This window comes from Cervus canadensis, chromosome 22 (genome assembly GCF_019320065.1).
Source record: "Cervus canadensis isolate Bull #8, Minnesota chromosome 22, ASM1932006v1, whole genome shotgun sequence".
Taxonomy (NCBI): domain Eukaryota; kingdom Metazoa; phylum Chordata; class Mammalia; order Artiodactyla; family Cervidae; genus Cervus; species Cervus canadensis.
The window spans coordinates 3223802-3251016 of NC_057407.1; the positions used below are offsets into that span (position 1 = coordinate 3223802).

Genomic DNA, 27215 nt, shown 5'->3' on the forward strand with positions numbered 1-27215 from the left:
TCCATAAGTCTGTTCACTATGTCTGTGTCTCCACTGCTGGCAGGCCGGTTCGTTGCCACTTGAGCCACCTTCCCTGGTCAGCTCACTGAATCCTCACCATCACTCGATGATGAGATCGGCACTATTATTCCCCCCATTTCACAGATGAGAAGACTGAGGTGGAGGTGGTTGCCTGGATGGTAAGCAGCGGAGAACCAGGTGTTTGGAAACCCCGGGCAGGCTGGCTTCAGAGTGTGTGCCCCTGCCCAGCACCTTCACCTCCAGGACTGAACACGCGGCCATCAGGGTGGAAGGGGCTGGTGCCGGGGGGGGGGGCCCTGCGTGGCCCTGCAGACTTGCCGTGCCCCTCCTGCGCCAGGGGAGTGTCCCACCGTCCAGCTCTCGCCCAGGGTGGCATTTCTCTGGGTCACAGGGAAGGCCCGGGCTGTTGGAGGGGCCAGCCGGAGCCCCGGGCCAGCCATTGTGTGTTGGGCTTGCTGGCCGCCGGGTGTGGCCCCCCCACCCCCCAACACCGCCAGGCCCTCCCCCCAGAGGAAGTGCTGGTGTTTACAGGAAATGCAGGACAAGGCTGGGAGGTGGGTGGAGGGGGCCTGGAAGATGTGTCTTGGCCCGGCTGGTGGGGCTGAGGGCGGGGGCCCCACTCCCCACCCCAAGGACGAGGCTTTTTGTTGTTGCTGAAGGGAAAGGTCCCACTTCCCGGGCAGCCCTGCCCCTCCCTCGCCTCTTTCCTCCAGGACGCCACACCCTGCCGGCCTCCCAAACCCCCCGCCAGCCCACCCCTCCTCCCCAGGGAGGCTTCTGAGGGCGAGGGAAAAAAGAGCCCTGAGCTGGGCGACAGCAGCGTCTGCCACTGGTCCTTCTGCTCTGGGCCTCAGTTTCCCCACCTGTTAAATGGGCGGCTTGCTGCAGCCCCAGCAAACCCACAGCAGTGCTCACGGCCCTGGTGCAGCCCAGCTGTGAGACGGAGGGCGGACAGGCCGGCCAGCCCTGTGACCCAGGGAGCGCAGACTGGCCTCGCTTATACTACAGCGACGGCCCGAGAAGTCTGTGCGTGTGGAGTCCTGTCAAATGCACCCAGGGAGCACGAGTTATTTTTCAAAGCCTGAGTAGGAATTGGAAAGGGGACTAGCATCCTCTGAGTCCATGCCAGGTGTCAGGTACGGTCTTAATGGTTTTTACGTCCCTGATTTCACCCTTCGAGAGACAGGAGTTCTATTTGGGGCAGGAAGACCTGAATCTGAGTCTTGGGACCCCCCTTTGCTCACCGCGTCACCCTGAGCAAATCCCCCGGCATCTCGGAGCCTCAGTCTTCCCATCTGTGAAACAAGGGTAATAATAGTTGGATTGTTTCACCCCTTTCCGTCCCACGGACTTGCCTGAGCCCCCGCCTCGCTGGTCCCCACGCAGGCCGTCTCCTCCTGCTGGTCTTCCCACGTGGCCGGGGTGAACTCTCCCAGCTGCCTGGGTCCTTCCCCCGGCTAGAACCTTGGCTGGCCCCCATCCCTCCTGGGAGGCCGACTCCAGGGGCGTTTGTGAGCCCGCTGCCCCACCAGCCCCTCCTCCCGGCCCTCCCCACCCGCGCACGCAGGTCCCACCACCTCTCCTCCCGTGCCTTCTGCAGGCATTCCTGGGAGCTCTCCTGAACTTTTGTTTTCCTCTCTGTCTCCTGTTCAACCTCGAGACTGGCTGGGATCTCCCCTGGCCTGGAGTCCTCCTGCGACCCAGCCCCACTCACCCCCACGCCCACCCCCACAGCTTAGGGCCCCTTGGCTGTGTACACTCAGTCGTGTCCGACTCTTTATGACCCCATGGACTCCTCCAGGCCAGAATACTGGAGTGGGCAGCCTGATGTTGGAGCAGACTCTTGAGAGTCCCTTGGACTGCAAGGAGATCCAACTAGTCCATCCTAAAGGAGATCAACCCTGAATATTCATCGGAAGGACTGATGTTGAAGCTGAAACTCCAATACTTTGGCCACCTGATGTGAAGAGTTGACTCATTGGAAAAGACCCTGATGCTGGGAGGGGTTGGGGGCAGGAGGAGAAGGGGATGACAGAGAATGAGATGGCTGGATAGCATCACTGACTCGATGGACATGAGTTTGCGTAAACTCCGGGAGTTGGTGATAGACAGGGAAGCCCGGTTCATGGGGTCGCAAAGAGTCGGACACGACTGAGCGACTGAACTGAACTGAACTGCCGTGGTCACAGACCTCCGCATACCTCTCCTGCGTGTCTGTCTGTGTTCCCGCTGGGCTGTGGGCGCCTCAGGGCAAAGAAAAGGGCATTTCCTCCCTGCTCTGTGTCCCCTGCACCGGGGGTGGCGTAGCCGGTCAGCACACGCGATGTGTGTCAGGTGAGACGGGGCAGGCAGCAGGCGCTCTGCCTGTGGGGAATTTCACTGTCCGTGCTGGGGGGCAGCTGTGACTGGGGACGCCCCCAGATCCGTGTCTGCTCACAGATGCACACTCCGGCTGGAGCCACTTCCCCCAGGAGCCCGCTGAAACCAGCAGGTGGGTGGAGCAGCTGCTGTGTGCAGAGTTCAGTGCTGGGGGCTGGCGAGGGAGGGGAAACCTGTGCAGGGCTAAGGCCACAAGCAGTGAGGGGAGCTCACTGCACGTAGGGGGAGCAGGGCCTTGGCAGGCAGGCAGGGCCGGGCAGGGCAGATTCTGAAGCATACGTAATTTGGGGAGTCTCTTTAAGATGAAGAATGTACAACAGAAGATAGAAAATAATCTACAAAGCCGTGAGAGGGACTCATGCAGGTGTGGGGCCTGAAGCCGAAGTCTCATTAGGTTCATGGTAGACCTGCTCAGTGGTCAAGGAAGGCTTCCTGGAGGAGGAGGTGAGGTTGCAGCTGGGAAGGCTTCCTGGAGGAGGAGGTGAGGTCGCAGCTGGGAAGGCTTCCTGGAAGAGGGGGTGAGGTCAGAGGTGGGCCTGGAGAGGAGAGTTCATCTGCCCGGAGACTCGGCATTTCCCAGGCATCTGTCCTCAGCCAGTAGCTCTGCCCTCGAGAAGCAAGGGGCATTCACAGGCCTTTGGCAGAGCCTGGCATTTCTCTGGAAGTCCTCCTTCCCCCCGGGGGCAGAGGAGGCTGGTGTTGCTGGGCTCGGCCACAGGTGAGTCACGTGACAGGAGCGTGTGTGCGTGTCGGGTGTCAGGTCCAGGCCTGTGGCCCTTAGCTGTGTCACCTCCCTTCCGGGTCTCAACCTTTGGGCGATGCTCTCTGTCTGGGCCCCGTGTCCCCCATCCAGGCGTCCGGCTCCAACCACACTTGACCCGCGTGTTCACACGTGTCGGGGCGGCCCCGCCTCCTGCCCGCCCTGCGCCGGCTGCCCTGCAGACCCGGTGTGTCCAGGCACCTCTTGCCCATTTGCACGTCTGTCTCACCAGCACAGAGGGCAGTGGGCCCAGGTGCGGAACACCTGAGTGTGCTTCCGGGTGGGAGAGGCTGGGGGAGGGGAAAGCAGACCTGGGGGAATCACGTAGCCCTGCAGAGGCTGCAGGAGGCGGGTGGTGGCGGGGCTCGTCCCGCCGCGTGCCTCAGAGGGCCGCCGGGGATGAGCCCCGCCCCGGCCCGACCCCCCTGGGCTGCTTCTGCTGGTGGACGCAGTGTAGGGGGGCGGTTACAGGGACGGGCTCTGAAGCTGGGGTCCCTGCATTCAGGTCAGACCCCAGCTCTGCACGTCCCCCGTCGCTGCTTAGCTCTTCATCTGTGAAATGGGCGCCTTAGCACCCCCAGGACACGGTGCTGGAGAAGGAAGGATCCCTGGGCTCGGCCTCTCCTCCTGTTGCTGCTGCCGTTATTATTGTCCGACTGTGTCCACGTGGGGCTTCCCAGGCGGCTCCGTGGAAGGAGTCCGCCTGCAGTACAGGAGATGCGGGTTCCATCTCTGGGCTGGGAAGACCCCCTGGAGGAGGAAATGGCAACCCACTCCGGTATACTCGCCTGGAAAATTCCATGGACAAGGGTGCCTGGCAGGCTGCAGTCCACGGGGGTCGCAAAGGGTCGGACACAACTGAGCGAACACGCACATGGTGGGGTGGGGGGTGCTCTCCCAACCCCCACCTTCAGCCATACTCAAAGCAGTATCGAAGTACGGCCGGGACTTCCCTGGTGAACCAGTGGCTAAGACTCCACGCTCCCAGTGCAGGGGGCCTGGGTTCGATCCCTGGTCAGGGAACTGGATCCCACATGTACAGCTAAGACTGGGCACAGCCAAATAAGTGAACAAAAATAAATATTTAAAAAAAATTTTTTTTAAGAATAGTCTAATTAGCAGAATAGCTCATCTGTGCATTAAGACTCGTCTGGCCGCCTCTCCTTTGGGGTCGGCCTGCCTGCCCAAGGGTACGCTGTCCTTTGTTTGCAAGTAAAACTCTGAGCTGTCACCAAGCTCCGTAGCCAGTCATTCGACATGCGCTTGCCGTGCCCCTACTATGTGCCTTTCACGGAAGACACCAAAGCGCACGGGGAGCCCCTGACTCCTGCCTCAGAGAGGGCTGGTAGGGGAGCTGGCTCAGGGGTGCAGATTTCCGCAGCCACGTGTAACTGTGGACGAGAGCCCCATCCCGCTGGAGAGGCGGAGAAGGCTTCCCGGAAGAGGTGGTGTGTGGCTGGACCGTGAGGGGCCAGGGGAGCAGGAGGCAGGCAGGCAGGAATTCTGGAACAGCCTCGAAAGCGGCGTGGAGATGGGGAGGGACCGGGGCGTGCGGGGGGCAGGGCAGTGGTGGTCTGGCTGCACGCAATGGCTCAGAACAGCAGAGATGAGCAGGAATCACTGGGACAGATCCCCTCAGCTTCCCCGGGGACCCCTTTGGACGCAAACTCACAGAATGTCGTGGTGGTGGGGCCTACAGAAGACCTCTGACTCCCTCGTGTCGCAGATAAGGAAACTGAGGCTCAGAGAGAGGAGAGGGTCCGCCCAGCAAGCTGGTGACAGAGGTGGGGTTACCACCCAGGCCTGTAAGGGGTCGAGACGCTCTGGCCTCTAGCTCAGACTGGCTGTAGTGAATCCACCTGCCGGGCACTGTGCTGAGCGGTCCACCCGCCTCACGCATAGACGTCGTCTCGTAAACCCTGGCGGGGGAAGTGCTGTCAGCATCTCTGTTTTACAGGTGAGGAAACTGAGGCAGGGTAAGCAGCTGAGCTCTGGGCGTTGGGCTGACAAGTGGCAGAGCTGGGGCCTGACCTCGGGAGGTGGAATCCTAACCCTTGTGACCTTTAAGGTTATCCTCTCCCGTGGCCCCAGAGATGGGGTCTGGGGTCAGTGGTCCAAGAAGGGCCACCGGCCAACAGTGTGGCTGTTGCTGAGGGCCAGACACGCAGGACTCTTCACCCACTGCCCTCCCCGGCTCGCCACGTTGCAGGAGGCAAAGACTGTTACCTGAAGCCAGAACCAGAGAGAACGTCACGCTGGCGAGACTGGGGCTCTGGCCTACGGTTTTCCTCTGTCGCTGCCTCTTGATATCAGTCTGTCATGTTACGAGGCCTCTGCAGAGCCTCCAGAGGTAGTCACGTGTTCGCCCTGCACCTCTGAACCTCATTTGATTTTCTGTAAAGGAAGCCTTGGGAATCATACTTACATTTCTCTTTGAATAGGAATTACTGTAGTGTTTGTTTGGGTCAGGAAGAGGCTGAGCTGTGATCAAGGAGAACAGAATTCCTTGACAGTCCCCGTAAACCGCTTCAAAGCCACTAGGAAGGCTAAAATAACAAAGGCAGACAGTAGCAAGTAGGGATGAGGATGTGCAGAAATCAGAACCCTCAGCGCTGCCAGTGGAGTGCAAAATGTTATGCTAAAAATAGTCCGGCAGTTCTTCAAAATGTGAAACGTAGAGTTACCGTATGACCCAGCCATTCCACACCTGGGTGTGCCAAGAGAAATGAAACCATACCTCCCCCAAAAACTCTTACGTGAATGCTCCTAGGAGCACTCTTCAGGCTGGCTGAGACGTGGAAACAGCCCAAGTGTCTCTCGAGGAATGGATGGACAAGCAGAATGTGGCAGGACCATGCCGTGGAGTGTTAGTGGCCATTGAACAGAGTGCAGTACTGATAAATGAACCTTGAATACTCTGTAGTGATATAGAAGCCAGACACAAAAGGACGAATGATGACTTGACTGTGTGATTCCATTGGTATGAGACGTGTAGACTGGGCAGAGCCATGGGCTTCCCTGGTAACTCCGTTGGTAAAGAATCTGCCTGCAGTGCGGGAGACACGGGTTCCATCCCTGGGTCAGGAAGAGTCCCTTGAGAAGGGACTCCACTCCAGCATTCTTGCCTGGAGAATCCCATGGACAGAGGAGCCTGGCGGGCTATAGTCCAGGGGGCTGCAGAGAGTCGGACACGACTGAGCGGCGAACACGGCTACTACTGCTGGAGACAGAAAGCGAGTTAGTGGTCGCCAGAGGTTGGGGCGGGAGGGGGATGTGGCTGATGGCTAAATGGTACTTCGTTTCATTTTGGGTTGATGAAAAGTTTCTAAATTAGACAGTGGTGATGGCTGCACTGCTCTGTGCCGATACTAAAAAGCGCTGGATTGTTCCCTTTAAAAGGGTAAACCTTCTGGTATGTGAATTACATGTCAATAAAGCTGCTACAACAAGAAAACAAATCCCTATAAAACCCCCAGGCGCGTGTGCTTGAGGAAGAGGGGTGTGGCTATCGGGGGACGGAGGGCACGGACGCACTTCTGTTTCTACTTAGTGCAAGATGGAAATTGAACTTTTAGAAAAGCCTCTCCTTCAGTCATGTTTCTGGGAAGCATTACGAGCACTCTCCCTTGGCTGACCCCGGGTGTGGGACGCGCTCCCTCCAGAGGGAGCGAAGCAGAGGCTTACGCCAGAAGACTGCAGGCGGCAGCTGCTCTCAGAGCCTACCCGCCCCCCCCCGGCCCCCAACCAGGCCATCGGATGCACACAGTCCAGTCTCAACACCCGTTTTCACAGCTGTGGGTGTCTGCTTCTCCATTTTACAGATGCACAGACTGAGGCCCACCAGCATGACCGTGCAGCAGGTTAGCAGTGAAGGCAGGGCTCTCGGGTCTCTGAGCCCCATCTTCCTGGGCGGTTTCCACTGCCTGAGATTCAAAACCCCCAGTGCAGGTGATGTGTGTATCCAGGAAAACTTTCTGAGCCTTTGAAGAAGGGGGACCGGTGAGGGGTCAGGTTTGAGTGACCAGGAAATATCAGGGCAGAAGATGTGTCTTGGAGAAGGTCTGGAGGGACTTTTGAGTGAACTCTGAAGGTGCTGAGATCAGGGAGTTAGACTCGTGTCTGAGGATTTGGAAATCCCTGATTTTGCACGCAGCCCTCCCTCCGTCCCCTTCTAAGCTCTTCCAGCCGCCCGGCTAATGAGGATAGTCATATTCGCCGAGTCCGTCATCCTGTCTCCTCCATCTCAGACTTTCCAGCTCCCAGAGATCGCAGTGGCGAAGTTCCTGCGCCCCCCCGCCAAGCCGGCAAGCTCCAGGGAGGTTCCAGCCTATCTCAGAGGAGCCAGGGGCCGTGGCATCTGCCATCTGGCCGCCTCCCACGTGTCACTGCACCAGCGGGGGCGGAGCGAGGGCCCGAGGTGCCCACGAGAGGCCCCCACAGGGGACAGCCTCCCCGCTTTATGAGTTACGAAGCTCCTTTGGCTGCGCTCAGGGTTACGGCTCCCAGTGAGCGTCATACCGGGTGGGATTTAACGGGCAGATCTGGACTGCCCTGGGCCAGCTTGCAAAGCGCTCTTCCCCCCCACGTGGGTGCCGATGTCCTTTTACGACTCCAGGCTGCTGGAAAGGACTGTGCTCATTTGGAGGGTCGTTTAGGGTAACGAGCTCTGAGCAGCTTTAATTTATGTTCCCTTTAAAGCACAAGTCAGCCCAGGGGGAGGACACAGCCCTGTGGAGACTAGTCTGGGGGATTTAAAACTTGGCCCCTCTGCAGGCTGGCCAAAAGGGACATACTACAGTCTAGGAGATGGCCACTTTTACCGTCATGTTCTCATTGAAGCCCACAGTGAACCTAGATAGTCATCCCCTTTAAGGATTACAATCCCACTTTATGGATTAGAACCAGAGAGGTTGGGTGCCTTGCCTGAGGTCACACAGTGCCTCTCCTTGATCTGATGCCGAAGTTCTAGGCCATTTGGTCTCGAAACCAACAGTGCTGACCACGTGGCATTTTTGTCTGTTTTCCCAACATGTGTCATTACCCTTGATTTGCAGATTAAAAAAAAAAAAAGCAGGCATGGAAAGTTGCAGTAATTTGCTTGAAGTGGTAGAGCTGGGATTCAAACCAGGCAGTCTGAGTTTTGGACCCGTCCTCTCAGCCAGCACTTCGCACTGTACTGTAGTCATCCTTGATTCCTTCACGGGCTTGCTCTTTGAAGTAGGTGTTGCTTTGCCTTTGGTGAGTGAGTGAGTGAGGGAATGGAAGGATGGATGGTGGGGTTGGATGGATAGAAGGAGCGCCAGGTGGGTGGGTGGATGGCGGGATGGCTAAGCAGATGGGTAGTTGGACAGATGAATGGGTAGGCCAGTGGGTGGATGGAAGGATGTGGGGACTGATGGAGAGAAGGAGGGAGGGAGGGGTGAGTGGCTGTGTGGGCAACTGGGTGAAAAGTGTGTAGATGGGTGAGTGAGTAGACGGCAGGTGTTTGGGTCAGAGGGCTCTCTCATATGTAATGTATTGGTGCGTCCAAAGAAGGTGTCTGGAGACAACGCCTCCCTAGTTACGATTTTTTAAACAGAAATTTTATTTTATTATTTGATGTTTATTTGTTTGACTGCACCGGGTCTTAATTGCAGCACTCGGGATCTTTAGTTACAGCATGTGGGATCTAGCTCCCTGACCAGGGATCAAACCTGCGTGCCTTGTGTTAGGAGCGTGGAATCTTAGCCACTGGGCTGTCAGGGAAGTCCCCCCTTTATGATTATAATGGGCATTTTGACGGGAGAGGCCATGGAACAGACAGTGTGTGTTTGTTTACCACTGTGTTAACAGTACCTACAGTAGAGTCTGAATGCTCAAAAACCAAACACATGGGAACCAGATAGCTAAAAAGACAGACCTTGCAGCCGTCCTTAGGGCATACTGTGCAAAAGACCTGTCTCACAGGTTTATATTGATGGACTGGGGAAATGGATTCTCCAGTGGTCATGTATGGATGTGAGAGTTGGGCTATAAAGAAAGCTGAGCACTGGAGAACTGATGGTTTTGAACTGTGGTGTTGGAGAAGACTCCTGAGAGTCCCTTGGACTGCAAGGAGATCCAACCAGTCCATCCTAAAGGAGATCAGTCCTGGGTGTTCATTGGAAGGACTGATGCTGAAGCTGGAACTCCAATACTTTGGCCACCTGATGCGAAGAGCTGACTCATTGGAAAAGACCCTGATGCTGGGAAAGATTGAGGGCAGGAGGAGAAGGGGTCAACGGAGGATAAGATGGCTGGATGGCATCACCGACTCAATGGACATGAGTTTGGGTGAACTCTGAGAGTTGGTGATGGACAGGGAGGCCTGGTGTGCTGCGGTTCATAGGGTTGCAAAGAGTCAGACATGACTGAGTGACTGAACTGAACTGAAATGGGGAAATGGATGAACCCTCTGTGAGGGTTCCCAGTCTGTCCCCAGGGGAGGAAGTGGTTACTCACCAAGGACATGAGCTCTCCAGGGCCTGTTGGAGCATTTGGGCAGAAGTTATTAAGAAAGCATGTCTTGGAGGTGTTTTTCTTCTCCTGGATTTGAAGATCAGTCTGGTAGCAAATATCAAGTGTGTAGACGCAGTTTCTATTGACATTAGTGGTCCTAGACTATTTTGATTTGCTTATTTAACTAATGACTCCAGTCTAAGATAAGGTCTGTCACTAAGGCTTCCATTGAGTCTGTCAAGGCTTGGGGTTGCAGTTGCTTTTTCATGTTGTGAAAGCGTATTTTTAATGGCATTTTGCCTCCATCTGTTGTGCTCACAGCCCCTCAATAGGACAGTGAAATTAATGAGCCAGAATATCATGAGAGCACCCCAACCCTTGTCTCCTGACTCCCCTTTTAGCTCTTTCTAGAAAACAAAAGTGAGAAGAAGTAGATTAGAGAGCCTAGGACATGTTTCTAGCCAGAAGCTGAGGTTGGATTGAGGACAGGTGGCGGGTCTGTGCTCACTGGGTTTGTCTCTGAAGGTCTGTGCACCTTCGGGGGAGGGCAAGGTCATTGTCGTCAGACACGTCGTAGATGAATAATCGTGTGGTTTATTTTAAAGTGTTAGAGAATGTGTACTGCGACTTCATGGGTGTTATCAGGATGAGGTCAGAGTGGAGGCAGATGGTAAAGACGAGCTGACTTGAGCCGGCGTTCGGTCCAAACTGGGGCAGCCGTGCTCAGCTATGCCCAGCTGGTGAGGAGGAGAGCCTTGGCTCTCCTTTATTGAGTTATTATGTGTCAGGCGCTGTTGTGAGGGTCGTGCAGTATAATTCGTTGACCTCTGCCAGCAGCTCCATGAGTTGGGCACTGCTGAGGCTTGGGAAGGTGATATAATACCTGGCCAGGATGTGAACCCAGACAGCCCCGCCTGGGAGTGTGAACGCGAGTTGCTGCGCTCTGTGCTATGCTAAGTCGCTCAGTCGTGTCCGACTCTTTGCGACCCCATGGACTGCAGCCCGCCAGGCTCCTCTGTCCGTGGGGATTCTCCTGCTGCTGCTCCAAAAGGAAATAAAGTGAGCACAGAGAACAAAAGCAAAGCGCCTTTGCCCTTGCAGCCTGAGAGTCAGCTGCACGCAGTGGTGCATTGAGGGAACCCAGCTGGGCCTCTCTTTTCATGTCTGTTAAATGGGATTAAGTGTAGGCAGAGGCCCTGTGTTTTGGCCCCCATTTGCCAGGTGACCTTGAGCCAGCCCCTCCCCATCTGTGGAGTTTGGGGCGTCTGTGAGCTCTCTCCCCAGTGTCTGCTGCAAGGAGTCCAGCCCTTGCCCCCCAAGTTCCCGGGTACCTGGCAGTGTCCGATGCTGGGCAGACTTCACGGCAGCATCGGGCGCAAGGATGCCCGGCTTTCCACGCCCCCGGGTAGTTGAGCTCCGCCCAGCAGACAGCTGCTGGGAGCAAATGCCAGCAGCCCTGGACAGTTCCCTGGACATCTCCCTGGACAGTTTCAGCAGGAGGGTGACAGGATCAGGCGGGCTCTGAGACGGTCCCTCTGGCCGCCGGGTGAAGAGATGAGAGGGCAGCCCCAGGGAAGGGGCACCAGCTGGAGGCAAGTGTTACAGACCTGCAGGCAGGTGATGGCGTGGGCTCCGAGGCTGTGACAGAGGGGCCGTTGGCGCTGGGGAGGGTGTGAGGGTGAACTTGGGAGACGTTTAATATTCAGGCCTGAGATGTTCAGGTTTCCGACTCGCTGCCCAGGAGGATGGAGGCAATAGTGGCCTCGTGGAACGAGTTGGGAAGTGTTTGCTCTTCAACTTTGAGGGGGAAATTTTAGAATGATTGGCATTCGTTCTTCCTTGAAAGTTTGGTAGAATTCATCATTGAAATTTTGTCATTTCCCAGGTGTTGCCTTTATTTCTCCCTGTGAGTTTGTGGTTCTGCCTCGTGTCCCCTTGTTTCACTTTGCAGGACTCCCTCGCACACTTCCTGCAGCGCAGATTTTGTTGTCACAAGCTGCCACAGGTTTATTTAGGAATGTCTTAACGTCCAGCACAGTTCTGAAGGACCGTTGTATGGAATTCAGGATGGATTCTTAGCTGACAGGTTTTTTTCTTTTAAGCATTTTGAATATATTGGCCCTCTACCTTGTATCTTCCAAATTCTGATGAGAACTCTTCTAATGATCTTAATGAGATTCCATGTATGTTACAGAAAAGCCCAAACGAACTTTCAGGCCATCCCATAATTTTGAAAAAGAACTCAGAGCTGTGGGCCAGAAGGGTGGGGGCAGTTGGATAGCTGAGCGGGTCCTGGCTCCAGCCTGGGTCAGGGCTGTGCGTCCACACACAGGTGCACGGCTGCAAGCCCACACTACACACACACACGCACACACACACACACACACACACACACACATTCTCACACCCACCCACCATGACTGCAGGCCCGACTACACACACACACACACACACACACACACACACACGGCTCCAGCCTGGGTCAGGGCTGTGCGTCCACACACAGGGGCACGGTTGCAAGCCCACACTACACACACACACACACACACAAACACACACCATGACTGCAAGCCCACACTACACACACCCACACCCACACACCCCACACACACACACGGCTCCAGCCTGGGTCAGGGCTGTGTCTCTGTACACTCAGCTGCGTGACCGTAAGCCCACACTGTACACACACGCACGACCCCAGGAGTCCAGGCAGGAATAGGCCGTGTTCCCTGATCTTTCTGGCTCTTGGCCACCGTGTGGGCCAGAGGACTCCGGTCCTTCTCTGGGCAGACCTGGAGAGAGGTTCCGTGGTCTTTCTGGTGCCAGGAATAGCCTCTCCTTGCACCGCAGCCTAACACTCATGTCCTCTCCTGATGGACCCTCCAGGCCATGCTTCCCCCTGCGTGGACCAGGCCTGAGGCAGGGGTCCTGAGCCTGCCCATTGACGACCTGGAATAGAGTTGGCACCGCCACTCCAGAGAGTGGAGACTTCTTCCTCATGGCTGCTTCTCCATCCATCCATCCATCCATCCATCCATCCATCCATCCATCATTCCCAGAGGGCAGGAATCAGTATCGATAAAAATTTAATAAGGCAAGATGCTTGAATTTTTAGTATGAAGAGAGATTTTATGAGAAGTCATCTGGGACCATGTTGCCAAAGGCAGGAGGAGCCATTGAAGGTTCTTGAGCAAGAGAGAGTGGGTTGTGGCCAGTTTGTCTTGTAAGACAGTCACTCTGCTGTGTAGAGAGGGGGGCTGGGAGCAAGGAGGCTGCTGTGATGGGGCCAGCCCTCCAGGCTCCTCCATCCATGGCATTCTCCAGGCGAGAATACTGGAGTGCGTTGCCATTCCCTTCTCCAGGGGATCTTCCTGACCCAGGGATCAAACCTGGGTCTCCTTGCAGCTAATGGGAAGACAGGTCTGTCTTGAATAGCATGTGTAAAGACCCTGAGGCAGCGAAGAGCTTAGAACGTCCCGTGAACCAGGACAGGCTGGCGGGGCTGGGGCAGGAAGGAGGTCCTGCCTGGTCTTACCCGTCTCTGGGTCCCCGTGGAGGCACGGAGCACTCGCTAAAAGCTCGTGATATTAGCAGGGCCCCGGCTGGTTCGCTGTCCCTTGGCCGGACTGGCAGCTCTGACCCTCTCTCTCTCCTCTGTGTCCCCAGCGCCTACACCGAGCCCTACAAGGTCTGTCCCATCTCGACAGTGGCCCCCAAGGAGGACCTCACGTCGGATGAAGAGCACGGAAGCTCAGAGGAGGAGGAGGACAGCGCTGCAAGAGACCCCAGCCTCACCCACAAGGTAGGCGGGGGGCCGGTGGGCTGTGGGGGTCAGAGATGTGAACGTGGAGGGGACGTCCACTCCCTTCCGTCTCCGGGCGGAGGGAGCTCTTTGCAGACAGCTAGGCCCTGGCTGGACGCAGAGGCCAAGTCTTGTTCGGGGCTGCTGCCTGAAGACACACGGCAGACGGGGGCCATGGGATGCTGCGGGGCTGACTGCTCGCGCCCGCCTGGGTCCCTGGAGCCTGGGGCTTCCAGAGCCTCGGTGGGGGCGGGGGGGACGTGGGATAGAGCTGCCTGACTTGAATCAAGTCTCCACCATCAAGGCTCCGATGGTGAAGAACCTGCCTACCATGCAGGAGACCGGGGTCCAGTCCCTGGGTCGGGAAGATCCCCTGGAGGAGGGCATGGCAACCCACTCCAGTATTCTTGCCTGGAGAATCCCTATGGACAGAGGAGCCTGGCGGGCTACTGTCCACGGAGTCACGAAGAGTCAGACATGACTGAGTGAGCACAAAGGGCTAGATTCCGATGACCTCGGGGCCCTGGGCCTCAGTTCCCTCATCTGTGAAGTGGGAATTGTGAGGGTGCCATGAGTTAGGCGTGTGTGTGAGTTTCATGAAGATGTCCTTACTCACTGCAGTGATGTTGGAGTGAGGGCTGGGGAGGTGGGCCGGGCAAAGTGCTAATCACTCAGTCGTGTCCGACTCTCTGCAACCCCACGGACTGTAGCCCGCCAGGCTCCTCTGTCCATGGGATTCTCCAGGCAAGAATACTGGAGTGGGTTGCCATGCCCTCCTCCAGGGGATCTTCCCAACCCAGGGATCGAACCTGGGTGTCCTACATTGCAGGCAGATTCTTTAGCATCTGAGCCACCATGGAAGCCCTGGAGGTGGGTGGTGAGGCGAGGCCCAGGTCACAGTTGAGGCCGGGACCTTGTTATCAGGCATCAGGCCTGTTCGTGGTGGTGCTTACATCTGCTCGCCATCCAGTGCTGGCGTGAGCCCGCCCCTCTCGCCATTCCCGACCCAAGCTCAGTCCATTCACACACTTCCCGGACACACGGGCTGTTTTCCCATATTCACGTTTGCAGAAACTATCGGAGCCGAAGAACCTGCCCGTGGCCGTGCCGCTGTTAACTGGTGTCCCCCAGGCGACATCACGAGGCGCTGGGGCCCAGGAGTTTAGACCAGGGTAGCACCCACCACCGGGCCGCCCGAGACCAGCCTGGGGTTCTCCCCTCATCTCCTGGGCCCCCTACCGTCTGCTGGGGAGAAGGAGCCTGAACGCAGAGGAGCATCTGTTCCTCTCTGTCCCCCACTGTGGGCAGGGGTCCTCCCTTCCCAGCCCAGGTGAGGTGGTCCACTCTGACCACAGGCTCTTCCTCTGGGAGCACCGGCCCAGGTGCCTGGCGCTTACCAAGCAGTTGACAAATGGGCACGAGTTTCATTTTGGCGTGTGCATTTGGTTTCTTTTAAAAGTTCACTCACCTGTCTGCACAGGGCTTTTCACGTCATCTGCCCGGTGCTGTGAGGATGTTCAAGGGTTAGGGTTGGGTTGGGTTAGTGTTAGGTTAGGGTTAGGGTTAGGTTAGTGTTAGGTTAGGTCAGGGTTAGGCTCGGGGGGCTTTCCCACCAGCGGCCGTGGTCCCTTCCCCTTCCCTCCTCTCCCTGCTCCTCACTCTGGGCAGCGAGCTTGTGTGCCGGGCACTCAGTGCTCCCAAGTCCGCTCTCTCTTTCATTCCTTACAACTGCACTGAAGTCGGGGGCATTTCCCCTGTTCTGCACTCGAGGGCGTAGAGGCTCAGAAAGGTTAAGTCGCTTGCCCAAGGCCACACTGCACGTGATTGAAGGGGTGGAACGGGGCTGACTCCAAACCCACTCTTGTCTGTCTGTTTCTCTGCTGCGATCCTGGTGGCCTTCTCTTGCCTCTCTGCTTCCTCCCCTCCCTCCGGCAGGAGCTCTTGGCTCGGCGAGGGGTGGACGTGTGGGGAAGGGAGGTGAGCGCTGACTCTGGCTCTTCTGGGCACCTCTGGGGTCGTGGAACCTGGGAGCAGAGCGCCCCCGCTGTCCTCGGGGGTCGGTTGGTCCTCACTCTGACGCTGGGGCTGGGGCTGGGTCCCTGCAGAGCCAAGGGGCTGAGACAGTGGTGGGGCCCCCCACGTGCAGCTCTGTGTACCCCGTGATGGTTCCCCACCTTCCCTTGGGACCGCCTGCGTCTCCCCCGTCCCGCTGTGTTGCCGGCCACTTGCCACCATGAGAAGGACCGTCCCGTCGTCTCTGAGCTCCCAGAGGGAGACCGGGCAGGCCAGAGCCCCCAGGCTGGTCGGTCCGTTCTCGGGAACCCAGCCTCCTCACCTGCCAAACAGACTGCGCGCCCCCCTCTAGCCGCCCCGCCCCGTCCTCCCTGTGAGGCCTTTGTGATGCTGCAGCAGTGCAGGCCCCTTGTGGACATCAGGTCTCCGTTACTCGAGGCGTGCTCCGCTGGGGGGTCCTCGTCACGTCTGAGATCCCCGCAGGCGAGGGCTCTGTGCCCTGGGGCGCTCCTTCCCTGCCCCGGGGCCCTCACTGGGGTACCTGGTACGCGGTCGGCTGTGTGTCCTTCCACACCTTCTCCCCTGCATTCCACTGACATCCATCATTTATTAAATGTTGGAAATGGACGAAATGGATGGCATTATTTGTGGAGCTGTGTTTTTTTTTCCCCATAAACCGTACCAAGCTCTGAGAAACAGAGGCAATCGCTTGGTGGGGTTCATTCACTAGTGTCTTAGATGTTGTCCCACGTCGGTGCAGGGAGCTCTCCCTTCCTTTTTTTCGTGCCCGACTCTTCCAGTGTCTGGATGTGCTGTCATTTTTCTGCCCTCCCCTCGCTGAGGGGCACTTAAAGTGTCTCTGATGTTTGGGAAATAACTTACTTATTGGTCTGCACACAGGATTCCTGGCCTTCATTGCAGCATGCAGGGTCTTTTAGTTGAGGAGGGCAAACTCTTAGTTGCAGCACATGGGAGCGTGTTCCCCATTTGGGGATCGAACCCCCAGGCTCCCTGCGTTGGGAGCTCGGAGTCTTAGCCGCCTCTGCTCTGAGGACAGCCCTGCAGGGCACCTGTTCGTACCCTTCCTCACGCACACATTTTCCTGCGGGTGGATCCCGGGAGAGGGTTTCAACTGGTGTCTGTACCTCCTGATCAAGCCCCCACCACAGGCTGTTGCAGGGTGCCCCCTGGCAGTCCTGGGGGGTGAGGGCAGCTCGGCCACTGGGAAGTTTCCAGATGGAGCCGTCTTTCCTGGGGTTGGGAGGTAGAACGTTCACTTCTTATTCTTCCATCTCCCATCCTCGCTGAAAATTCTGCTTTTCCAAAAAGCAGACCTCACCTCTCAGTGCCTTTGTTGTGTCCTGGGGGCAAGGGGACCCATATTTTCACCCCAGCCGTCTCAAAGGGGCAGCCCTGGACTGGGATGGCCTCCCCTGGACCTTGGGTGTGTGTGGGGATATGGTGGTGAGCCCCACCCTTCCTCCAGGGTGATACGGTTTACGTAACAATAAATAAAAAGTGCTGAGCCCCACCCACCCTTCCCAGATGTTTTGGGATGACCCAGGCGGGAGGGGAGAGATTTTTGCAGCAGGACAGGAAGCTGAGCCCAGCTGGTCCACCCACCTGTCTGACCTCTCTCGCTCCCACTCGCGGACAGACAAAGGGTGTGGGTTGAAGGAAAGAGGGGGCAAAGAAAGGGAATTGAGACGGACCTAAAAATAGATCTAGCAATGAAAGGAGACATTCACAAGCTGCTGGCCGGTTCTCCTCCCGACAGTGCGCCCGGTTTTCAAGCTAACGGGGAGTTTTCAGGCGACGTGCCAGCTCCCCCGAGATCAGCCCCGGAGTTGGCGGCCCCTTGGGTTACTTCCTCCCTGGCCGGAGTCCCGTTGTCACCAAGGATGTTGTTTTCTTGGACGGGTCCACCCCTGAGCCCAGCCCTGTCCTCCGGAGCAGACCCGTCCTGCCTGCCCACCCTCTCTGGTCCCGGCCCAGGCAGGACGCCCCCTCCCGGCTGCACCCAGGGTCCCGGGGGCGGCCCCCTTGCTGGCCTCCTGCCGTCAGCTTTGCACCTGCGACCTCGCCCTGACCGTCTGTCGGGGTTAAAGGATCTGCTTGAACCCTGGTCATCTCCACGGGGCCAGCCCCCAACCTGTGTTAAATGTCACCCTGCACCTTCTCCACGCCGCAGACCCTGAACCCCGTGTTCCGGCGCGCGTTGGGTCCACTGCAGACGCGCTCCTCTGGGTCCAGGAGGCCAGGCCACACCTGCCGCAGCTTCCTCCCCTGCAGCCAGCCCGCCTTCCCAGAAAACCGCCTCCTGTCGGAAGTGGGCTCCCTCCCGTCTGCACCTCTTCTCTCTGTGACCTCACCCAGTTCCACCCGGCCCTCCTCTTCTTCAGCAGAGTGGTGTTTCTTTGTCAGTTATTTACTGATCACCTGCTGTGTGCCAGGCACCCCCCTAAGGGCTGAAGAAACAGCAGCCACAGGTCAGACCAGGCGTCTCCTGGCTCTGCTGGAGTGTACCCTCTAGGTGATGAGCAGTCGTCCAGAAAACCCCCTCAGATGGGTTTTGGTGGCGAACGTGCTACAAACCACGCAAACCGCAGAGGTGGGGGCCGAGCACCGGGGTGAGGAGAGAGAGGGGAAACTTCGGGAGGCTGAAGAAGGCTTTTTTTTTTTTTTTCCCGTTTCTAAGAGTTTTGTTGAAGGACTTCCTGGCAGTCCGGTGGCTAAGACTCCACGCTCCCAGTGCAGGGGGCCTGGGTTCAGTCCCCGGTCAGGGAACTAGATCTCACATGCTGCAGCTAAAGATCCCACGTGCTGCATTGAAGATAGAAGACCCCGTGTGCCGCCGCTAAGACCTGGCACAGCAAAAAAATTAAAAAGGTTTTTAAAATGCACATAGCATACAGTCTTCCACCTTGACCATTTTTAAGTCTAAGGTTCAGTCACGCCAAGAACATTCACATTGTTGGGCAACCATCCCTACTGTCCATCTCCAGAACTGTTTCATCTTCCCAAATTGAGACTCAGTACATCTTAGAGGGCAACGCCCCACCACACCACAGCCTCTGGCACGCACCATTCCGCTCTCTGCTTCTATGATGGTGATTACTCTAGATACCTCCACTGTGCGGACTCACAGGGTATCTATTTTTGTGTGTCTGGTTTAGTTCACTTGGCAGAACGTCCTCAAGGTACATCCATGTTGTCACATGTGTCAGGATTTCCTTCCTTGGAAGGCTGGATGATATTCCATGATGTGTTCATAGCACATTTTGTCAGTTCATCCATCCATGGATGCTCGGGTTGCCTCCACTTTCCCACGACTGTGAATCACATTGCTGTGAACTTGGGTGTGCAAATCTCTCTTTAAGATATCGATTTCAATTCTTTTGTATGTGTACCCAGAAGTAGAATTGCTGGATCACATAGTCATTCTTTGTTGTTGTTCTGTGGCTCCCTCGTATCTGGCTCTGTGACCCCATGGACTGCAGCACGCCAGGCTTCCCTGTCCTTCAGTATCTCCCGAAGTTTGCTCAAATTCATGTCTGTTGAGTCAGTGATGCCATCCAACCATCTCATCCTCTGTCGTCCCCTTCTCCTCCCGCCTTCAATCTTTCCCAACATCAGGGTCTTTTCTAATGAGTCTGCTCTTTGCATCAGGTGGCCAAAGTATTGGAGCTTCAGCGTCCATCCTTCCAATGAATATTCAGGACTAGTTTCCTATAGGACGGACTGGTTTGATCTCCTTGCTGTCCAAGGGACTTTCAAGAGTCTTCTCCAACACAGCAGTTCAAAAGCATCAATTATTTGGCACACAACCTTCTTTATGGTCCACCCCTCACATCCAGTACATGACTACTGGAAGAATCACAGCTTTGACTATATGGACCTTTTTCAGCAAAGTGATGTCTCTGCTTTTTAGTATGCTGTCTGGGTTGGTCATAGCTTTTCTTCCAAGGAGCAAGTGTCTTTTAATATCATGGCTGCCAGTCACCATCCACAGTGATTTTGGAGCTCAAGAAATTTTTTGAGGACCTGCCATACTCTTTTACAAGCTGGCCCATTTGAGGTTCCCTCCAGAGATACAAGAAGGTTCCAGTTTCCTGGGAAGCCTTTGTGATGAAGAGGAAGAAAGCTTTGAGCTGGGAGCTGGCTGTTGGGAAGGAAGACGAAAGTGGGAAGGTCTGGGGACCACCCTGTGGGCAGGGAGCCCCAGGGCAGAGGCGGGAGTGAGCCCAGGAGGTCAGCCCAGGGCGGGGGGGCTGGACAGGTTCTGCAGGCCTTTGCTCCGCCTACAAGCAGGCTCCTCCCAGCTCCCCGCCCCCTCGCTGTGGTCCCGCACTCTGCACACTGTCCACCTCGGACACCGAGCCTCTGCTCTGGTGGTCTCCCCGCCCCAGGAGCAGCCTCTGCGTCTCAGGCTCTGTCTTCTTCTCGCTCTCTCCCCACTTCCCCGACCATCCGCTCCATGGAGGTGTTGATTTCCGGGGCCTGGGCTCCTCCAGCCCCACTCTCCTCCCTGTCCTCTGCTCCGGCAGCGGCAGCTGCTTGTGGGCCAGTGGCCAGCCCTTCTCAGGTGTGTCCCCGAAGCTGACGTTCCGCCCCACCCCTCCCTTTAGCCCCACTTTCCAGCTGCCACCTGCTTTAGGGGGCCCTTCTCGGAAGCCCTGCAGCTTCCTCAGACTCGGCACATCCCCAGCAGAACTCGCCACTTTTCCGCGCATCCTACCCCCCACCCCCCAAGTCCTTCCCTGTCCTCTTGAGTTTGCTGTTCTGGTGATTGGCACCAGATTGGAAAGACTTTCAAGTCCCTGGCATTTCATCTCCTGTTGTCATGTGTTAATCACGGATGGAATGGAATTCAGCCACAAAGGCTGCAGAACGAGGTGGTCTGTTCCTTACCCGCACCCCAGGGCCTTTGCACTTGCGCTTATTTCCACGCGAGACGCCCTTCCTGCCCTTGGCACCACGGTCTGCAGGGCTCCGAGGAGACGCCAGCTCCTCCGAGAGGCCTCTCCCGGCTCACTCACTCCTGTCCTTCCCTTCCTCTTCCTTATCTCAGGCTGTGATTGTGTTCTGTGTTATTTCTTCTGCTTAGTTGCATACTGTTTACCTTTCCCTCTCAGAATAGCTCCAGGAAGGCAGGGACCGTGATTATCCTATTCGCAGTTATGTCGCTGCTGCTTGGCACGTAAAGTAGCATTCGGTAAATATCCTCAAAGAAACTGATACATAAATGAATGCATTAGACCCAGGTCCTGCATTTAGGCAAGGAAAACGATCACACATGAAGGACAGTTTAATGAACAAAACACCCCTTCAGTCATGAACAATTTATAGAGCATGGCGGTTCGGCCAAGTTAACACAGAGAATTGATTTTCAGACAGTTGAGTGGAGGAGGATGAAGACGCAGACTCTCAGAACCTAAAGCGGAAGGGAGAGAACGGAGGCGCAGAGGTCCTGGGGGGTGTCCTGGGTGCCCGCCTGTCCCACACATCCTTGTTCAGGGCCCTGGAGGGCTTGTGGGCTGTCAGGAGCCCCCAGACTGGGGACGGCGGCATTGGGACGCCCCGGTCCTCGGAGCGCTTCCTCTGTGCTTGGTTTTCCTCTCTGCCAAGGCTCAGACCCCTTTGACCAGTTCAGAGCTGGGGCCACAAGGTCACCTTTGCCCTCCCGTTCTCCTTCCTGACTTAGTGACCGTCACGCTTTGTGCCTGGCCCACAGCCCGGCTGCTCAAGAATCTGACCCGCGGACCCCCAGCACCCCAAGGCCCTAGATCTGTCCAGTATCTGCATGTTAACAAGAGCCCCCTGGCGGCTCATATGCGCTCTCAAGTTTGAGCTCTGACCTGTGTGTCAGCCGTCCAGTCTGTGTGGAGCATCCGCAGTGCCCTCTGCTCCCCGAAGTGCAGGAAAAGAAGCCAGTGGGGTGCCCGACCGTGGGGACTTAGGGTCAGGGTGGAGAATGAGAAGGCTACTCGTGTGATAGTCTGTTGGCGCTACATTTTATGTACTTTCATGAAGGTTACCCATCACAGTTACTTACAGAACAGAGGCTGCCAGGGAGCTGTAACAATTACGGGGTCTCAGTTGTGTAACTGCCTGAGCCGTGTGAGTGTCCCCAGTCTCCAGAGTCAGGACAACCAGGGAGGCTTCCAGGAGGAGGTGAGGCGTAGTGCGCTCTATGAAGGAATGTAGGACGTGGCTACATAGAAAGGAGAGAGATACGTAGGAGGTAGAGCACGCAGCATGAAGGCGGGGAGCCGTCGTTGACTGGCTTCCTGACCTTTGGGTGGTCCTTTCTCAAACTGCAGTGAGATGCTACAGACGGGACCGCTGTGTTTCTTTACTTTATTACGAGCACTTAACATGAAATCTACCTTCTCAGTGTCCATCGAAGGATGGGTTCATAAACAGCGTGGTCTTCACACACAGTGGGATACTCCTCAGCCTTTAAAAGGAAGGCAGTCCTGTCACGTGGTACAACGTGGCCCAACCCCGAGGGCACGATACTCCGCGAAGTCAGGGAGTCAGAGCAGGACAAACACCACGTGCAGGAGGAGACTGAGCCCGTCAGAGCCACAGACGCAGAGAAAGGAATGGTGGATGCCAGGGATGGGGAGGGGACAGGTGTGGGGGCTGTGATACGCCAGAGCCCTTTGTCTCCCAGGGAGGAGACCGCGGCTCTGGGAGAGGCCGCCGCTCCCTCGAGGCTGTCCGGCAGATTGGAGATGGAGTCACAAGTCAGGTCTCCTGAAGCCTCGTGGGGTGCTCCGAGATAACACACCGTCAGCATCACAAATCGCATCCAGGACCAGAGACTCTGCGATGCTGGAAGTTTTCTGAAGAATCTGGGCCGAACCCAGACTCACTCCAGCCTGTGCGCAAGAGCTTGAGTAGGGCTGGGTGTCCCCGGAGCAGAGGCTGACTGCTGGTTCCTGGGGGAGGGGGAGATGGGGGGAGAGGCTCCGTTGGTCCCACCTACTTCCCTCCTTGACCTGCAGGTGTGGCCTCTGCTTGGCCCGCCTCATCCCTTCTCTGCCACCCGTGCAAACACAGGTGACAGCTGAGATAAAAGCAACCCTCCTCTCCCCAAGCACCTGTCTGAACCTCCCAACAGCCGCCGAAGTCCGTGCCGGAAACCCCGGTGCGTTCCCGCGGGGAAGATGCTGTCCGTTCCGGCAGCACCCCGGGGGGCCTCGGAGACAACATTCTCGTGGGGTCCCTGCCACCCCGTGAGTCTAGCTCCCTGCGCTCCAGACGTGACCTCAGGGCACTCCAGCAAGGCCCCTCGCTGGAACCCTCAAAACGGCTATGGCTCATTAGGAATATTTCCCAGGGTTTGAAACTGCCCTGGTCAGCAGCCCCTTCTCTCTGTCCGGATGTGGTCCCCCCACCCACCACCCACAGGATATGCGGTGGAGGAGGCTGGCAGGCATGGAGCGTCGGGGGCCCACCCTGGCGCTCTGCCCAGCTCAGGTTTAACCGGTGACTTAGAGACACTTCATAGATCACAGGGAAGTTCTGGACACAGGAACCTGAATGAGCCGGAAAGCCCTGAGGTACAGAAAGGCTAGGTGAGCTTACGGAATAAATCTGAGTTCCTTGGGACGGTGAGGAATGGAGGAATGGAACGGGAGAGGGATAGGACTTCCCTGTGCCTCAGTTTCTCCATCTGTGAAATGGAGGTAAGAATAATAGTGCCTACCTCATATGTTGTTGGGAGGATTTAATGAGATAATCCTTCTGGAAAGCTCAGACCCATACTTAGCACACAGTAAGTCTTCAAGCAAAAACATCACTTTGCCAACAAAGGTCCGTATATAGTCAGAGCTATGGTTTTTCCTGTGGAAAATTCTGAAGGAGATGGGAATACCAGACCACCTGACCTGCCTCTTGAGAAACCTGTATGCAGGTCAGGAAGCAACAGTTAGAACTGGACATGGAACAACAGACTGGTTCCAAATAGGAAAAGGAGTACGTCAAAGCTGTGTATTGTCACCCTGCTTATTTAACTTCTATGCAGAGTACATCATGAGAAACACTGGGTTGGAAGAAGCACAAGCTGGAATCAAGATTGCCAGGAGAAACATCAATAACCTCAGATATGCAGATGACACCACCCTTATATCAGAAAGTGAAGAGGAACTAAAAAGCCTCTTGATGAAAGGGAAAGCGGAGAGTGAAAAAGTTGGCTTAAAGCTCAACATTCAGAAAACTAAGACCATGGCATCTGGTCCCATCACTTCATGGGAAATAGATGGGGATACAGTGGAAACAGTATCAGACTTATTTTTTTGGGCTCCAAAATCACTGCAGATGGTGATTGCAGCCATGAAATTAAAAGACGCTTATTCCTTGGAAGGAAAGTTATGACCAAACTAGATAGCATATTAAAAAGCAGAGCCATTACTTTGCCAACAAAGGTCCGTCTAGTCAAGGCTATGGTTTTCCCAGTGGTCATGTATGGGTGTGAGAGTTGGACTGTGAGGAAAGCTGAGCGCTGAAGAATTGATGCTTTTGAACTGGTGTTAGAGAAGACTCTTGAGAGTCCCTTGGACTGCAAGGAGATCCAACCAGTCCATCCTAAAGGAAATCAGTCCTGAATATTCATTGGAAGGACTGATGCTGAAGCTGAAACTCCAATACTTTGGCCACCTCAGCAAAGAGTTGACTCATTGGAAAAGACCCTGATGCTGGGAGGGATTGGGAGCAGGAGGAGAAGGGGACGACAGAGGATGAGATGGCTGGATGGCATCACTGACTCGATGGGCATGAGTTTGAGTAAACTCCGGGAGTTGGTGATGGACAGGGAAGCCTGGCATGCTGCAGTCCATGGGGTCGCAAAGAGTCAGACACGACTGAGCAACTGAACTGAACTGAACTGAAACAATGGTTTTTCCAGTAGTCATGACGGATGTGAGAGTTGGACAGTGAAGAAGGCTGAGTGCCGAAGAATTGATGCTTTTGAGCTGTGGTCCAGGAGAAGACTCTTGAGAGTCCCTTGGACTGCAAGGAGACCCATCAGTACATCCTAAAGGAAATGAGTCCTGAATGTTCATTGGAAGGACTGATGCTGAAGTTGAAACTCCAGTACTTTGGCCACCTGATGGAAAGAACTGACTCATGTGAAAAGACCCTGGTGCTGGGAAAGATTGAAGGCGGGAGAAGGGGACGACAGAGGATGAGACGGTTGGGCAGCATCACTGACTCGATGGGCATGAGTTTGAGCAAACTCTGGGAGATGGTGATGGACAGGGAAAGCAGTCCATGGGGTCGCAAAGAGTCTGAGCGAGTGAACAACTGTAGTAGCTGTCATACTGTCCGAGAAGCACCAGCTGTTGTATTGCTCAGTGGGTGTTGTTCTCCCTGTTTTAACGATGGGGCTCAGAGAAGAAAAGGAACTTGTCCAGGTGTGTAGGTGAAGGAAGGGGTGGAGCTCACGCCTCAAACCAGGTCTCCTGACCCCAGAGCACAGGCGTCAGCGTCAGGTGGGAGGGCAGGTTCTCTCGGGGGCTGTGGGCTGCTCGGGGCTGCAGGTGACAGAGAGCGGCAGCCCCCCAACCTTGGGTGGACGGGAGTAGGCCCCTGGCTGTAGCTCTCATGAGCTAAGAGGGCAGATCAGCTGAAGCCGCGGGACGCTCGGGAGCTCAGGTCTGCGATGGTGACCAGAGACAGCTCACCCACTTAGAGCAGGGCAGTTCTGAGCGGGGACGAGGCCCGGGTGGTGACAGTCATCTGAGAAGGAAAGGTGTCTCCAGGAGGCAAGAGACTGAGGGTTACAGCGTGGGGGCTGGCGTGCCCAGGTGACTGCAGGCAGGGCGCAGGTGTGCACGGGGGAGGGGGCACTGAGCCAGGCCCCGGACGTCAGGACGCGGGGCTCTGCCGGGAGCCGGCCAAGACCAGGGTGAAGGAAAGAGGCAGCTGCTTAAAGGCCAAGCAGGTCTCAACCCAGTAGGCCTGCAAACAGGACAGAACAGGAGTTTGGGAGTGGCTTCTCCGTCTGCGCAGGACAGGACGCTGGGGAGAGATCGGTGGTCCCCGGCATACGCGGGGCCGTGCTGAGGGCCAGGCCATGCAGCCTGGGGCTCATTACCCTGCTTCCCACAGCAATGATGACAATGATCGCTATTATATTGCAGGGGCCGCGAGGCCTCTCTGCGACTTAGCTCTTCACTGAGGATGCAGAGCATTTCCGCCCACAATCCTCTGTGATCAGTGTGACAGCTTCTAAAACAGTGCTTCTTAAAATCTTTCAGTCTCAGACCCATATATGTCCTCTTAAAAATGATTTGAGGCCCCTAAGAGGTTTCGTTTCTGTAAGTTGTATCTATCCATGGTTACCACGTGAGAAGGTAACACTGAGAAAAACTTAAAACATGTAACTTGCCACTCATTCTAAGAGAGCAACCATAGACCGTTTTACGGCTTCCCCGGTGGCGCTCATGGTAAAAGAACCCACCTGCCAATGCAAGAGACACAGATTCGATCCCTGGGTCGGGAAGATCCCCTGGAGAAGGGAATGGCAACCCACTGCAGTATTCTTGCCTGGAGAATCCCATGGACAGAGGGGCCTGGTGGGCTACAGTCCACGCAGAGAGTCAGACTTGACTGAAGCGACTTAGCACGCACAGACCATTTTATGTTAACATAAATAGCACTTATTATGAAAAACAGTTATTTTCCAAAATGTTTAGTGAGAAGAGTAGTAGTGAAGTCGCTCAGTCGTCCCCGACTCTGCGACCCCGTGGACTGTAGCCCACCAGGCTCCTCCATCCGTGGAATTTTCCAGGCAAGAGTACTGGAGTGGATTGGCATTTCCTTCTCCAGGGGATCTTCCCGACCCAGGAATGGAACTCAGGTCTCCCATATTACAGGCAGACGCTTTACTGTCTGAGCCACCAGTGAGAAGAGTAACCAGGTTTTAATTTTTTTTTTTTTTAATTTTCGGCTGTGCTGGTCCTTCATTGCGGTGCACGGGCTCAGTGGCCCCGTGGCTTGTGAGATCCTAGTTCCCCAACCAAGGCTAGCACCCTCGTCCCCAGCACTGGCAGCTGGATTCTTAACCACTGGACCACCAGGGAAGTCCCTAGGTTTTACATTTTTGCAAACATGTTGTTCATGTCTGGCTTCGTAGGAGACACCTGGATTCTCCTCTGTTGAGAATTCCGTCTATTGAAAGTGTTCTTTTGTTCAGCTTCGGTGCAAATCCAGGCTCACGCAGATACGTAGTTGGAAAAGGGAGGTGGGACCCCACAGTTTCTCAGACCAGACTTAGGGGACCGCTTTTCTAGAAGGAGACAGAGAACTACTATCCTCAAGCTGGAGACAGCTGAGCCACGGGCAGAGGACCTGGACTGCCAACTCTTCCTGCGTCTGTTTAGCCAGGAGGGTCCCTGAGGGAGGCCTCTTCCCCTCCCTCCGGCCCTGCCCTGGTCCCAGGACAGCCAGCACTGGGCCGGCAGGTCTGCTGGGGCCTGGGGCGGAAGCACGGCTGGGCGGCCCCGGGGGAGCGGCGGAGATAAGCGGCTTGGAGCTCCCGGGGCAGAGGGGTGGCCGCCTGGCGTAACACCCACAGCGCCAGCCTGAGAAGTGCGATAGCGCAGGCCCCGGCCCCCACGCTCCTGGGAGGAGCCCTGTTCCCAGAAGTCTGTCCCTGGACACTGCCGTCAGCCTCGGAGTTCATTTCCTGGTTAAACAAACATCTGTATGAAACGGGCCCAGTGGGGCCACGCCCAGGAGCAGCTTCGGAGG

At 56.1% G+C, this 27215-nt stretch overlaps 1 protein-coding gene across 5 annotated transcripts in view; it reads left to right on the plus strand.

Annotated features, from left to right (window-relative positions):
• Nucleotides 1–27215, plus strand: part of FGD5 (FYVE, RhoGEF and PH domain containing 5) — a 130983-nt gene that overhangs the window by 52115 nt on the left and 51653 nt on the right. For all 5 annotated transcript variants that reach the window (XM_043442612.1, XM_043442610.1, XM_043442614.1 and 2 more), the window contains one exon: nt 13304–13439. In XM_043442612.1, coding sequence (XP_043298547.1) covers nt 13304–13439 — 136 coding nt within the window. The remainder of the gene's footprint in view (nt 1–13303; nt 13440–27215) is intronic.